A 14,806-nucleotide genomic window follows, 5' to 3' on the forward strand; every position below is an offset into this window, starting at 1 on the left:
TTGTGTTACAGATCTATTCAGGTGATTAATATCCTCTTCGTTCAGTTTTGGGTGGTTGTAAGTTTCTAGAAATCTGTTCATTTCTTTGAGATTTTCAAATCTATTAGAGTAAAGGCTCTCAAAGTAGTCTCTGATGATTTCCATGGTGTTTGTTGTTATGTCCCCTTTTGCATTTCTGATTTTACTGATTTGGGTTTTTTCTCTCCTCATTTTAGTCAGGTTTGTCAGGGGTCTGTCAAGTCAATCTTATTTATTTTTTCAAAGAACCAGCTTTTTTTTCATTGATTCTTTGTTTTTTTGTTGTTTCTATTTCGTTGATTTCATCCTTTATTTTAATTATTTCTTCCCTTCTGCTTGTTTTGGGATTTGCTTGTTCTTGTTTTTCTAGGAGTTTGAGCTGTAGTATTAGATCATTGATTTGGGATCTTTCTGTCCTTTTAATATTTGCACTCATGGCTATAAACTTTCCTCTTAGGACTGCCTTTGCTGTGTCCCATAGGTTCTGGTAGGTTGTGTTTTCATTTTCATTAACCTTTTAATTTCCTCTTTTATTTCATCAATGACCCATTCATCATTGAGCAATGTGTTGTTCAGCTTCCAGTTGTTTGCATGTTTTTTACTGCTGTTTTTGTTGTTGATTTCTAGTTTTAATGTATTGTGGTCAGATAGAATGAATGGGATTATTTCTGTTTTCTTATATCTGTTGAGGCTTGCTTTGTGCCCTAAGATATGATCAATTTTGGAGAAGGTTCCATGGGCTGTTGAGAAGAATGTATATGAAATATTCTGTAGACATCAGCTGGGTCCATTTGATCTATGGTATGATCTGGGTCCATTTGATCTATGGTTATAGGTCATAGATTGGATGACCAATCTATTGGTGATAGGGGGGTATTAAGGACTCCCACTACCACTATGTTGGATTTTATATATGTTTTTAGGTCCTTCAGAGTATGATTGATGAAATTGAGTGCATTGATGTTGGGTGCATATAGGTTGACAATTATTTTTTCCTTTTGATGCATTTCCCCTTTTATTAATAAGTACGGTGTATCCTTCTCTATCTCGTTTGAGCAATGTAAGTTTGAAGTCTACTTTGTCTGAGATAAGTATTGATACCCCTTCTTGTTTTCGGGGACCATTGGCTTGGTAGATCTTCTTCCAGCCTTTCACTTTCAGCCAGTGCTTATTTCTGTTGATGAGGTGGGTCTCCTGTAGGCAGCAGATTGTTGGATCTTCCTTTTTAATCCAGTTTGCCAATCGGTGTCTTTTGATGGGGGAATTTAGTCCCATCATTGAACTAAATTCCATTGGCATTGGAGTGCATTATAAATGTTAAATAGTATTTTCTATACAGCATAATATCAGTGTCTAGCATATATCATGAAACAAAAAGTATTAGGCTAAATAAATAACAATTTGGATTACTAAAGGAACTAAACATTTTTGTAGATTCAACCTGGATTCATGAAATTTCTGCCTTTCAGTTTTTTAGCATATTCTATTTACAGATGTCTTATGTAGATACATTTTTAATTTTGGGGGGGGGCTGGAGTTTGAACTCTGGGCTTTGTACTTGCACAGCAAGCATGCTACTGCCTCAGCCACACCTCCAGTCTACTTTGCTGTGGTAATTTTGGAGATGGGGGTCTCACTGCTCGGGCTGTCCACTATCTGCAGTCCTCCTGATCTCTGCCTCCCAAGTTGTCAGGATTACAAACGTGAGCCATTTGCATCTGGCTTATGTAGGTACTTTGTATGTACTGTTTGATGTAATCACTTCAACAGCAATATGTTTGGATATAGTTACTAAGAAGAAATTAAACTTTGGAGATCTTTAATTATCCAAGTTAGTAGAGATATTAAGGAATTTAAATCATCTAAGTTCCAATTCATTAAATAAAACAATCTAAAATTATAATTATTTGTAGCATCAAAACATGGTTATTCAAGAGTAATACTGCTGTTTTCAACTGTTGTGCATATTATAACTTGAATATATCTGCAGTAATGAAATGGTAGCTTAATGAATTGTGTATCAGGAAGCAATGCTAGTTCCATTTCTAAACATGCTTATGTTATTACAAGGGAATAATGATATAATTTGAAGATTCTGAATTGACACTTAAAAACAACTGCATTATTTAGCAAGTGTTGTTTGAAACATCAGAAAAGGTACTTTGCATTCGTTTTTCCTTCTGAAAATGTCAGATAAAAAGCACCACAGATACTACTATTGATGTCTGCTTCTAGCAAACTCAGAAGAAATAAGCAGATACTCAATATATGCATCATTAAAATTCAAATATAAATCTGTATTTTTGAAGAGCTGTCTTATTGACTTCCTTTTTCTTTTCTATTTTATTTTATTCTTCAGAAGACTCACTTCATTAATTTTTGCAATTGATAAAATTTACTAGAACAAATTTCTATAACAGAGGAAAATGAGAGGAATGCCTGTTTCCAGAAATATAGTAAGTGAGCAGATAAGAACTTAGTTCTCTGTTTTATGAAAATATGATTGAAGAATCACTGATATCAGGAGTAGCAATAGGCTTATTTTAAACCATCATAATAATATACCTCAAATTAATGTTCAGAAATATGGATTTTAGCTTCTGTTACTTGAGGATTGGATGGCTGTGATTTGAAAAAATTGCCTATAATTTTACAAGGAGTTGAATACTGTAAGTAGCCAGTAGGTAAGTAGTCATTGCTGGTCCCCACTTTACCTTTGTCACCCTCTTTGGGACATTAGTTAGGCACAGGCGGAATAAACTGTAGTAGTGTCAAACCAACTGACAAAGTGAGCTATCCAGGGAAGACCACCAATAGGTAAAGCTGTAGATGGAATCCTTTGATTTATTGATATTTCTCCAACTAATTTGTCAGGATAAACTCATTGCAATACATTTATGCATTTGCACTTGGTTTTTTTTTTTTTTTCTTGTGATAATGGGCTTTCAACTCCGCCTACACCTTGGGGCACTCCACCAGCCCTTTTTTGTGATGGGTTCTTTTGAGATAGGGTCTCACAAACTGTTTGCCCCCACTGGCTTCCAACTGTGATCCTCCTGATCTCTGCCTTCTGAGTAGCTAAAATTAATTATAGGAATGAGCCACTGGTGCTGGCTCTGTACTTTCTTTTAAGTCATGAAGGCTTTGTGCATTTTCACATAGCCCTTGTCTTTTATCCTAGCGCCTCCCCAACCTCTCCCCTAATTTTCCACTGAGGTGGAGTCTGCTGAGATCCTTGGCCTCCTCCCCTGGTTAGTATTCACCAAGTTTACATTGAACATTTTTCTTTGTAGTAGCGTCAGGAGGAGGTCCAGTTACAGTATTAATGAGTACTATACATAAAGTTCAGCTTTTGCCATGACCACAATTTTCTAGTGCCTTAAGTTTCTAAAAGTATATAGCTTTGCTTTTCTGTATCTTACTGACTATAGTATAGTCAATCAAAATTTTATCTCAGAAGGTATTTCCTTTAATTCAGGTTTATTTTAATGAATACTGAAACTTCATTATCTTTACAAGACTCATGGCTCAAATCAATTGTGACATAATTAGCCCCTAATTTTCTGCACTGTTCTTACATATTAATTAACTGTGGTCTACTTACTCCTTCTTGCAGATTCCCTTTCAGGTAGAAATACCAAAATGCTATTTTACTCTCCAATGGTCATTCAGAAAGCTGATTGTTTGTTAAGAATTGTTTATTACTTTCACTAGTGTTTTGTTACTTAATTATTTTTATTTTTTTGGCTGTGTTGGGGTTTGAATTCAGGGCTTTACAGTTGCTAGGCAGATGCTGTACTACTTGAACCACTCTATCAGCCCTGTTTTTTATTATTTTTTTAATCACAACATGTAAATACTATATTTTATCTCATTACTAGAAAAGTTAGAACTTGTTTCAGACTTTATTAATGACTATGCAGTTTTGATTTACTTTGTAGATTGAAGGCAAAAACGAGTGGTCTTCCAGACTGAGAAGATGGTGGCTTAGCTAGTGAGACGTCTCGATTCTAACATATCTGATAAAGCAAGTGTTTTTGCTATTTATTGGGTCTGCCAATGAAATTCTGAAGTTACTTACTCTTTGTGTCTGTAGCTAGCTAGATGTGTTGCTGTGGTAGCTTCTGAGGAGCTTCATTTGGTAGAATACTGGGTAATACTGATTACTCAAGAGCAATTTGTGCCCTTGAGTGTTAAAATATTTCTGTGTTGGATTTCTTGTTCAATCTGAAGTAGATTTGGTCTCTGCATTTGTAGAGATATTATGAGCAGTGGGCTTCTTATTAATATGGTGTAAGTGTCATTGATTTTGGTTCTTCAGAGGTTGGGTTGGGACATTAAAAAAAATTGGTGCTGTCATAGTTTGAACTCAGGTCGTTGGGTTTCCTAGGTGGATGTTGTATCACTTGAGCAATATCCCCACCCCCCCCTTTTATTTGCTTTAGTTTTCAGTTAAGGTCTTGGGCCTTTTGCCAAGGGTCTTCCCTCAAATCACAGTCCTCCTGCCTAGCTGGGAACACAGGTGCCCCGAGCTGTGCCCAGCTGTTTGTTGAGGTAGGATCTCACTCACTTTTTGCCCAGGCTGACCACCTGGAACTGTGATGATTTCATATCTCTGCCACCTGAATAGCTGAATTTACTTATATACATTGAGCCAGCCCACCTGGCCTGATATAGTACATATAAATATGTCCTATAGAGGAATTGAATTCTTGTATCTTTTTTTCTTTTTTTTTTCCAGTACTGGGCTTTGAACTCAGGGCCTACTCCTTGAGCCACTCCACCAGCCCTTTTTTTGTGATGGGTTTTTTCAAGATAAGAGTCTTGCAAACTGGTTGATTTCAAACCTCGATCCTCCTGATCTTTGCCTCCTGAGTAGCTAGGATTACAGGCATGAACCACTGGTGCCTGGCTAAATTCTTGTATCTCCAGTAAGTTTATTTTGTGATTCTGAGATCCTGATAGAAAAAGAATCTTTTAAAGTTTTTTTTTAGTTATTTTGATAAGATAACTTGTTTTTACTCTTTTTTTCTTGCTGTGTTTTGTTTTTCCTTTCTCTTTTTATTTTAACTTGATTTATATAAGAATAGTCTTCTTTGGTTAGATCAAAAAGAATTAACCTAGAAGGTAACACCCACGCACAGGAAATCAATGTGAGTCAATGCCCTGTATAGCTGTCCTTATCTCAACCAGCAAAAACCCTTGTTCCTTCCTATTATTGCTTATACTCTCTCTACAACAAAATTAGAAATAAGGGCAAAATAGTTTCTGCTGGGTATTCAGAGGGTGGGAGGGAGAGGGAGGGGGCGAAGTGGGTGGTAAGGGAGGGGGTGGGGGCAGGGGGGAGAAATGACCCAAGCCTTGTATGCACATATGAATAATAAAAAAAAAATAGTCTTCTTTGTACACATTGCCTTTATGTGTTTTTGAAATTAGGCTTCCCTCAAATCACTCATGAAACCTAGGGTTTTCAGTCATATGACCTATATTTTTTCAAAAAATTTTTGAAAAATTTAATCAATAAACACTTGTCATCAATGTGGTATATGGTATGGAAAAACAGCATCCAGCTCTTCAAGAGAAGAAACTTGAGTGGATCTTAGTTAAGGGTAATTGGTTAGTGATCTAATGAAAGCATAGCCTGAGATTATATCTTTGAAAGCAGTTTTCTTTATTGATAATGCACATCACACACTTTTTAAGCTTTCACGAATGTATGCTTTTACTCTTTGCTTTATTGCACTGAAAGATAAAGGGCTTAAAAATAGCAGACTGTTTCATTTTCATTTTGAGAGAACTTAGTCAATAGTTATGAAGTGTCCTTTGTTGGAAATACTGCTTATTAAGAAGACTGTAAATGTTAATGCTGAGTTGTCTTGTGATCTGATTTTACATGTACTGCATTCCTCCTCTGTGTGGAGTTTTGCCTTCAGTGATGTCAGCTACCTGTGATCAGTTGAGGTCTGAAAATATTAAATGAAAAGTTCCAGAAGTAATTTCTAAAGTTTTTTTTTTTTTTTTTTTTTGTGGTACTGGGTTTTGAACTCAAGGCTTCATGCTTTCTAGGCAGCCCTTCTACCACTTGAGTCATGCCTCCAGCTGTTAATTTGAAAATTTGGAATTGTGTTGGTTCTGTAATATGCTGAAATCTTTTGCCATCCTGTTCTGTCCCACCCAGGATGTGGGACCGAGGGCAATCCTTGCTTTCTGCAGCGTATCATCACTTAGTAGGCATCTTGTTCTCAGGTGACTGTACTGTGAGGCAGTGTTTATGTTCAAGTAATCCTGACTTTATTTAATACCGACCCCAAAGCACAAGAGTAGTGATGCAGACAATTTGAATATGTAAAGAAAAGAAAAGCTTTGAAGTGTGTCCTTTAAGTGAATATGTGAAAGTTCTTGATTTCAGGAAAGAAAAAAAATCATACACCAAAGTTGTTATGATCTATGGTAAATTTTTACGTAACTCTTTCTCTTTTTTTGGTGGTACTGGAGTTTGAAATGAGGGTCTTGTACTTGCTATGCAAGTATTTTACCACGTGAGCCATGCTCCCAGCCCTTTTTTATTTTAGTTATTTTTTAGAGAGGGTCTTGTGTTTTTTGCCTGGGCCTGCCACAGATCATGATCCTTCTACCTATGCATCCCATGTAGCTGGGATTATAGGATGTATCATTATGCCCAACTGGTTTGTTGAGATGGGGTCTTGCTAACTTTTTGCCTGGTGTAGCCTCAAACTGCAATCCTCCTGATCTCTGCCTCCCAAGTAGCTGAGATTATGGGCATCTAGTCCTTTATTGTCATTAATTTTTGTACCTAATTTATAAATTAAACATTGTCATAAGCATGTTTATAGAAAGAAAACAGTATATATCAGTAATCCACTGGAGGTGTTAGAATGTATCCCCTGAAAATAAGCATGACTACTGTCCTTACTTCATAACCTGTGTATTCATGAGCTTCCTGTTGTAATGTTTATTTACTATTCTTCACAATTATGAAAGGGATTTAGATAATTAGAAAGCAACCTGTTACTGTAGTTGGTACTTGTTTCCTTGATTGGATTAGCATTCTCTTGTAAGTTATGGTAACAATTTTAGACTCGTAAGATTTTACAGTTAAAGATTTACAGATGAAAATATTCCTAAGTTTTTGTATGATCACAGCAATGAAAGATTTTCCAGTTTCAGTGATAATGATTGAGTCCCTCACCTCTCCTGCACCACACGACACTTCTGTTTATGCTTACTGCTCATGCATACTGAACCTTACTTACAAGGTTAGTATTTTTCCTACATTAAAGATTACGAAGTTGAGACTCAATTTAAATTACTAAGACTGCACTATTTATAAATGGCATGGTTGAGGTTTAAGCCCAAGTGTTTTTGACTTTGCAGTACTTCCTTTTCTATGGAAAACTTTTTTTCCAGTTTTATAAATAGCTTTTTAAAATTGAATATATTTTTTAGACATATATCCTTGCAGTGAGGATGGTGCAGTGTTAAGGTAGTAATTTTTTTTTAAACCCATCATTTAGCTTTTTGAACAGTTCAAAGTTTGATCACTCTTTGAATCTATGTATTTAATGCAGCAAAGTCTGTTCCAACACAAAATGTTCCGTTTTCTAGTCAGGTAGACCTTTTCTGTTATGTTTAAAATAACCAGTAGAAGACCATCTTAAATAAATTGGGTTCTTTTTTGACATCTTTATGAAATAAATTTTCCATAGTATGCATAAGAATTGTTTGTCCTTTAGAGATAGCTGTGGGTTAAAGCAAATATCACTGTATATGGATCCAGAATACATGAGTATTCTATACTAAAGAAAATAGCTGTTAATTCAGAGTTAGTTATTCCAATGTAGGAAATACCTGCAAAGAGAATTGTTATAAAAATAAAAATGTAAACAACGTCTTTATGTTTTTGTCTATCTTTTGGGTTATTGGATCTTAGAGATTGGTAGAAACTATATATTTAAAAAATTAACCCTTAGTGATATGTTCTAATTTTTTTCTCAATTTGTTTGCATTTTGACTTTTGTTCATAATGGTCTTTGGTTGTTATGAAAGATTTTAAAATTTTTATGTAGTAAGATGTATCTTTTTATAGTTTCAGGGCTTCATAAAATTATGTGGTGGTTAAAAAAGCTTTCCTATCATTTTCTTTTATGGTTTAATTTTTATATTTTAATTTCTGATCTATTGGACATTTATTTTAATGGATAGACTTAGAAGGGATTAAATTTAATTCCCATCTTCAGGTTCTTTGGAAGTTGAACTTACAGCTGTATTGTAATGATCTTTCATTTTTTGAAATGATTATTTAGGTCAAATTTTACTATGGAATTATCTTGGGTAGAAATTAGTAGACTATCTCACAAGATGTCTCTGTGCAAATGTTAGTGAAATTTTCCAGATCACCTGCTTACAAAAACAATTTGTTTTTTGAATCTATCCCCAGGCTTATCAACAAATTTGAGGTTCTGGCAATAGACTAAAAGTACATACATTTTTGGAGCAGCAAGATTAAAACAGCACATATTATGTAAGTTGTAATTTTCTAGGAAGGAAAGGCTGTTGTGTAAAAATCAGTTAGAAGTTCATTTTCTATATTTTAAAATGTGAAAATTCAAAGATAGCCCAGTGAATGTCTTCTTTCCTTCATTCCTCCTTCCTCCCTTTCCTCCCTTTCCTCCCTCTCTCCCTTCTCTCTTTCTTTCCCTTTAAAAAAACCGATAGAGTTAGCTGGGCACTGTTGGCTCACACCTATAATCCTAGCTACTGAGGAGGCAGGGAGGGCTGGTGGAGGGGCTTAAGTGATAGAGCATCTGCTGAGCAGCCATGAGGCCCTGAGTTCAAATCCCAGTATCATCAAAAGAAAAGGGGGAGGAGGCAGAGATCAGGAGGATTGAGGTTCAAGGCTAGCCTGGGCAAATACTTTGTGAGACCCCATCTGAAAAATACTCAACACAGAAAAAAGGTCTGGTGGAGTGTCTCAAGTGGTAGAGGGCTTGCCTAGTAAGGGTGGGGCCTAGTAAGGGTGGGGCCCTGAGTCCAACCCCAGAACTGCAAAAAACAAAACAAAACAAAAAGATCTCTTTAGATTTAATGGAAAGTTAGGGCTCCTCAGCTTGTTGCTGCTCAGTAGAAGACAAAAACCCATGATTTTATGACATGATAGTGGTTGGCACCAACATGGCCATTTTCAAAGTAACTTTTGTGTTGTTGACAGTGTCATAGATCTTTTTACTCATTTTCCAGTAAGTCATTTTATTGCTATATGGATGTCTGCAGTGTCAATGTGTACATTTTGTCATGTTTTTATTTGATGTAATTGTCAATGTCTTTCAACTTGTAACTTTTTTTTTTCCTTTATGGACTGTGGACAAGCTGGGCTTTTCTGCCTCCCTCTAGACACCTGAGCAAAAGTGTATATGACATCTGTTACTGAGAGGAAGGAAAGACCTGTGTTATGTTGGAGCACATGAAGCTGGGCAGATCCCTAGACAACGCATGTCTTCTCTATTAACCGTGATCCTCTTTAGTGAGGTCTGTAACAGTGCCTCAAATTGTGCCTGACATAGGACACCTTTTTGTGTAGTTATTCTTTGTAGTTTTCTGTTTACCTTTCTTCAGTCTGAGGTCGTAAAGGGCTGCAAATAAAATTCTGCTTTTTGAAAATACCTTTTTACACCGTATTACTTGGAACTTTGAAGAGAGAAAAATAGTTACTAAAATGAATAGTTAGTGAAAAATCACCTTCATTGGACTGTGCTTTTGGTATGTAGGTCACAGAGCCTAAGGCAATGGGAGGGTCTTAGGTGTGACAGGTGCGCAGTCAGATGCAGTGAGTGTGCTGCCTGGGATTTCCTGTCCCGACAGTAATGCATATGTACCACCGGTATGGAAGCACACGGCTGTGTCAATCAGTAGAGCTGAGCCATCTGAACATTGGTGCTCTTTATCCCATGCCTTGAGGTTTAAATTTGTAAAATACAAGATGGAGATGGAAAGTGATAGTAGCACTTCCGGGGATGACAGTGTCTTTTGGTTGGATTCTGAAGTTATAACCCAGCTGGCTGATGGTGAAGAGGGAGAGAGGGAAGAGAACTTCAGGTAATGAAGGGATTCATGGTTCTCTCACTGTCTTTGTTTGTTCCTCTGCTCCCTGCCCCCTTTTCCATCTGTCTTTCAGTCTCCTTCCAATAAGACTTTCTTTTCTCTGGGGAAGGTTTGGGGCTGATTGGAACAAGTTTCGAGTTGTATATAGCATTCTTCATCTCACAACTTGCCCTGAGCTTGTAAAATGTATTTTCAATGACTTATTAGAACACCAGGAAGAGAAGATGTTAGACAGGTTTTGTAGTAGCATTTCAGGAATTTCAAGTAGGAACTTATAATGAACTAGTACCCCTTCCTGTGTCTGATTTCTATCTAATAGATTGGATCTGAATTTGTATCTGATAGGCTTTTCCTTAGAATGTGTTCTGTAGTTTGTTGCTTTATGCATATATATAAAACATTTTCATTAAGTACAGATTGGTTATTTTGTGACTTTTACCTTTATTCTTGTCTCTGACCTTATATCTCACCTCCTCCCCTATCACCAAATCATTCTGGGTTTTTGAAATCTCAAGTGGTAACTTGGTAATTAAAGTTGTTAGGGGATGCCTCCTTGTTAAGCAGCTCTCAGGAGTTTAGAAGTATTGGTTGAGAAATAGGTCTTACTGACTTGTGGAAACAGTGCTAGTTGTTAATTCTGTTGTACTGTTAGAAATTTTAGGAAGCTTTATTCTGGCTTTTTTTTTTAATTCATGCAGGGTTAGGCAATTAAAACAATCTCTTGAAGTTTGAGGTTTGCACTACATATTATCAGTGCCACTCACATGGGTAATTGAACATCTTTTATAATTTTACCTATGTGCATTTGGGTAGGTGAACATATCATTTGTATCAGATACTATCTTATGTTTAATGTTCAAAAAGAGCCTCTATCTTTCTAAAGTTACAGAATTTCTTAATCTGTGGGTGTGGAGTTTATTTTTAAAGTATAGGTAGATGACAGGAAGAACTGAATATTAGGAACTCTTGATAGCCACACTGAATTTGTTGATCAGGAGTTAAAATAAATGAGAAGTGTATTTAAATTTTTAAAAGAATACTTTAATGCTCAAAATATGAAAATGAACTTTTATTAGCACTTCACTCTTTTTTTTCATTCTTTTTTTTGTTTGTTTGTTTCAACTTTCTTATTTTCTCTTAGTGCCATTTAGCCTTTAGTGTCCTCTCTGTTAGGGTGTGCGGATGTTACAATATCCTCCAGTTTTCACTATGGTCATTGTCTTACTAATAGTTAGTGTTTGTTTTGTTTTGTTGATATTAGAACTGTTTAATTTGATTAAAATTGTGTAAGTTATTTTAGGTTATTTGTCACAGAAAGAAACATCTTGGAATTTATTTTGTTGATGCTTTACAGTAGGTTTAGTACTGTAATCCTAGATTTATTTGTTAGGTAACTGGAGTGTCTCTGGGGTTTCTTTTGACATTTAAAAACCAACCTGTGTAAGGTTGTGCCTTTTTTTCTTGAGTATGTGACAGCATATTCATTCTGACAAACCACGCTAGTATATGCATTGTTTTAGGGAACCTTGATACCATAGGGCATTTGTTCTTGTTTACAATTGTTTTTCCTATCTGAATATCACCATAATGCTCCCAACCAAATATGTCTTTGAGATTTGATCTTATTTTATTTACAAATGCCACAGAGATGTTGGTAAGGCTTCATTTCATGTATGTTTCTCACCTATTCAGCAGTAAGGCACGAGGAAGAGGGCTTTCACAACATCCGCAGTGTGTTCCTGCTGAAATGCCCAGCAGAAAAATGTGTGTGGGTGTGGAAGGTGAAGGGTTGCACAGAAGGAGCTGCAGCAGTAACGTGGGAGAACCAAATTGTAGACTCTGTGTTGTGTGAGAGTTGTTTTTATAAAATCAATTTAATAAATGTACACCAAAGTAGTAAGTTTCTTTAAAATCTGTGCTAATATACGTGAATTCAAACTGTTGTGTTGGTTGCATTTCTAGACGCGCGCGCACACACACACACACACACACACACACACACACTTAATAAGATAAAGGCAAAAGATTGTGCACTGTTCTTTTTCCCTAAATAGCTTCTAAGCTAAGTTTTAAATTTAGTCTTAAAAGAACAGCACCATGTCACCTGAGGTGCCATGGCTAGGAGTGTTAAGTCATCCTGCTTTTAGAGTGTAAGTTTTTGAGGCTCCAGCTACCACCTGCTGCCAGAGGAAGTATATTACTCTTAGTGGGGACTTAATGTTTCTCTACTAGCTTGTGGAAAAGCCTTTATTTTGGACTTGATTGGAGGAAAGGATACTTATTCTTACTTTACTTCTAGCACTGTGGGAAGTTGTTCAAGCTCCTTCATAGTAGCAGTTCAGACTTGTATACCACTGACTCACTGATCTCTCATTTGTACTGTTAAGTTAATAATTTGTGTTTCTGTCTACCTTATTACTGAGGCAAAATAGTCCTTAGAATATTTAGAGGCCCTCAGAGACCTTACAACAGAGTGGTCCTGTAGTCTGGGTAGGAGTTATAGCGTTATAACTCAGTGTTAGAATGCCCCCGCTTAGTTCCCATCACTACAAAAAAAAAAAAAAGACTCTTTCTGTAAATAGGAAGAGTCAATGTAAGACAGAAAAGGAAGAACAAATGATTCAATTCTGTTAAGAAGGAATTTTTATTTAGGGGTTGCTATTTGTGATTTATTAGGTTAAATATGTTTTATCAACAGGTAAAACAGGTATTATTTTTCCATTTTCCAGATAAGAAATTCATGGCTCAGAGAACCACATAGACTACATTATTGTCTTGGTAGAATAAACTTTGTATATGGTAAAGCAAACATTTGAGCCCAAGTATAACTGACTGAAAGTGAAAGACTTTAGTTTTAGAAAAGATTTTTGATACATGCTGCTAAATCCTATTCTCTGGTAAGTGGTAACTTTTAAGAGGATGTAGCTGATAACTCAGCTTTGAAATTCCTTTTTTGTGACATTTTCTTTGTACTAGTGTATAGATTGTGTAGTCAACATAAAAGTAAAGTCATGAACACCATGGCGACCTTTTAAAGATACGACTTCTGGAACATCTAGGAATCATTCATGTTTAACTCATTGTCATGAAAGGCTCAAGGACTTTGGCACTGGAAGGTAGAAATGTTTATAATCTTTAGTCTTTTCTAATATAACGTTATTGGCAGGTAGACAGCCTGGCAAGTAGAAATGTAACTTGAGGCAGTTACAGGTATGATATGGGACATAATTGAGCCACACTTTTGGAACTTGTAGACCTTTAGTCTACAGATGCCCAAATCCCTTAGTCTTATCTTTACTTGTATCTGCATTTAAGCAGTTGACTTTAAGCAAGCAGAGAAACTTCTGACTCCAGTTAAGTGGATGATTTGTTGAACATTTTAATTTTTGGGGGAATGTCTTTGTTGGCTTATAGCACTTTAAGACTAATAATATTTTGTGCACTTGAACGGCTGGTTGGTGCTTTATTCCATTTCTGCCTTGCTTGGAATGACCTCACAAGTTAGAAGATATGGCACAGTCCAAGTAGGTAATAAGGGCCTTGACAATGGTATTTCATTTGTTACAGGTTCTTGCTTTTCTTTTAGCTCTAGGATGATTTACTTTAATGGCTAATTCCTTTGGAAATTCATAAAGCTATTTCACAATTTCCTGCTTTTATTTTCTTGACTCTTTTGTCCTATGCAGGAATCCTTGATTTTGGGATTCCAAGTCAGTTTTTATGAGCATGGGGGACTAGAGAGGTACTATTAACACTTAACCATTAGTATATATACTGTTACCTGTTACCTCACCAAGGCCCATTGTGTATGGTGTGACTTTTTATGGATCACCCTTAATAATCTACTGTGTACAATGTCAAAAGATGTGTATTTTGCCAAAAATATTATTTACATTGCTTTATAAACTTGAAGATAAGATTTGGAGTTCAGTTTCATTCCCAATATATTAATATTGGGAATATTAATAAATATTAATATTAATAAACTTTCACCCAACATACTCTTATCAGTATTAATAATCACAGAGTTCCTCCAACGTGAACAATCCTTAATCTCAGAAAATTGTATGCAAAACTGAGTTGAGCCATTAGTCTATCTTTATAATTTGTGAAACGAGTCTATCCTAAGAATGAGGCATGTTAGTACAAGGTTTTTCTTGGTATTTCAGTAATTTATCCTTCAGGATGGAGTCCAAGGTAGGCCCTTTCTTATATCTGTATGCATTTTTTGACATTCAAAAAAAAAAAAAAAAACAAAAAGGCTTCAGAGCATATGACCTATGTAAAACTATACGAAAGTTCTTGGTTATTAGGTTGCTTATTAAAGTTATACAATTGGACTGGGCCGTAGCTGAGTGGTAGAGTGCTTTCCTGCTTGCCTAGCAATGCACAAGCCCTGCTTTTGATTTCCCAGCACTGAAGGCAACAAAACAAAACCCCCTATTTTTTCTTAACCTTTGCATTCCCCTCAAATACTAACATCTCTTAAACAGTCAACTGCACTTTCACAATTTACTAAATTAAGCACGTGGACATATTTAAATCTCTACAAATGTAATGTAGTCCTTTTTCTGTTTACGATATATCAAGTGACTAGTTTAGCAAGATTATAGTCAGAATAAACAAAACCTTCCCACACACTTAATTTTGGAAGTTTTGCTACATGTTT

At 35.9% G+C, this 14,806-nt stretch overlaps 1 protein-coding gene across 16 annotated transcripts in view; it reads left to right on the forward strand.

Annotated features, from left to right (window-relative positions):
• The window catches only part of Arhgap32 (Rho GTPase activating protein 32), a 301,921-nt gene that overhangs the window by 102,115 nt on the left and 185,000 nt on the right, over positions 1 to 14,806 (forward strand). For 2 of the 16 annotated variants that reach the window (XM_074066346.1, XM_074066350.1), the window contains exon 1: positions 9,600 to 10,131. The exons of 9 other annotated variants lie outside the window; for them this stretch is intronic. In XM_074066346.1, the coding sequence (XP_073922447.1) occupies positions 10,016 to 10,131 (116 nt within the window). In that variant the 5' untranslated portion in view covers positions 9,600 to 10,015. Of the gene's footprint in view, positions 1 to 8,476; positions 8,561 to 9,429; positions 9,565 to 9,598; positions 10,132 to 14,806 lie in introns of those variants that run through there. 5 more of the 16 variants (XM_074066355.1, XM_074066352.1, XM_074066362.1 and 2 more) reach the window with 5 other exon arrangements.

This window comes from Castor canadensis, chromosome 2, assembly GCF_047511655.1.
Source record: "Castor canadensis chromosome 2, mCasCan1.hap1v2, whole genome shotgun sequence".
Classification (NCBI taxonomy): domain Eukaryota; kingdom Metazoa; phylum Chordata; class Mammalia; order Rodentia; family Castoridae; genus Castor; species Castor canadensis.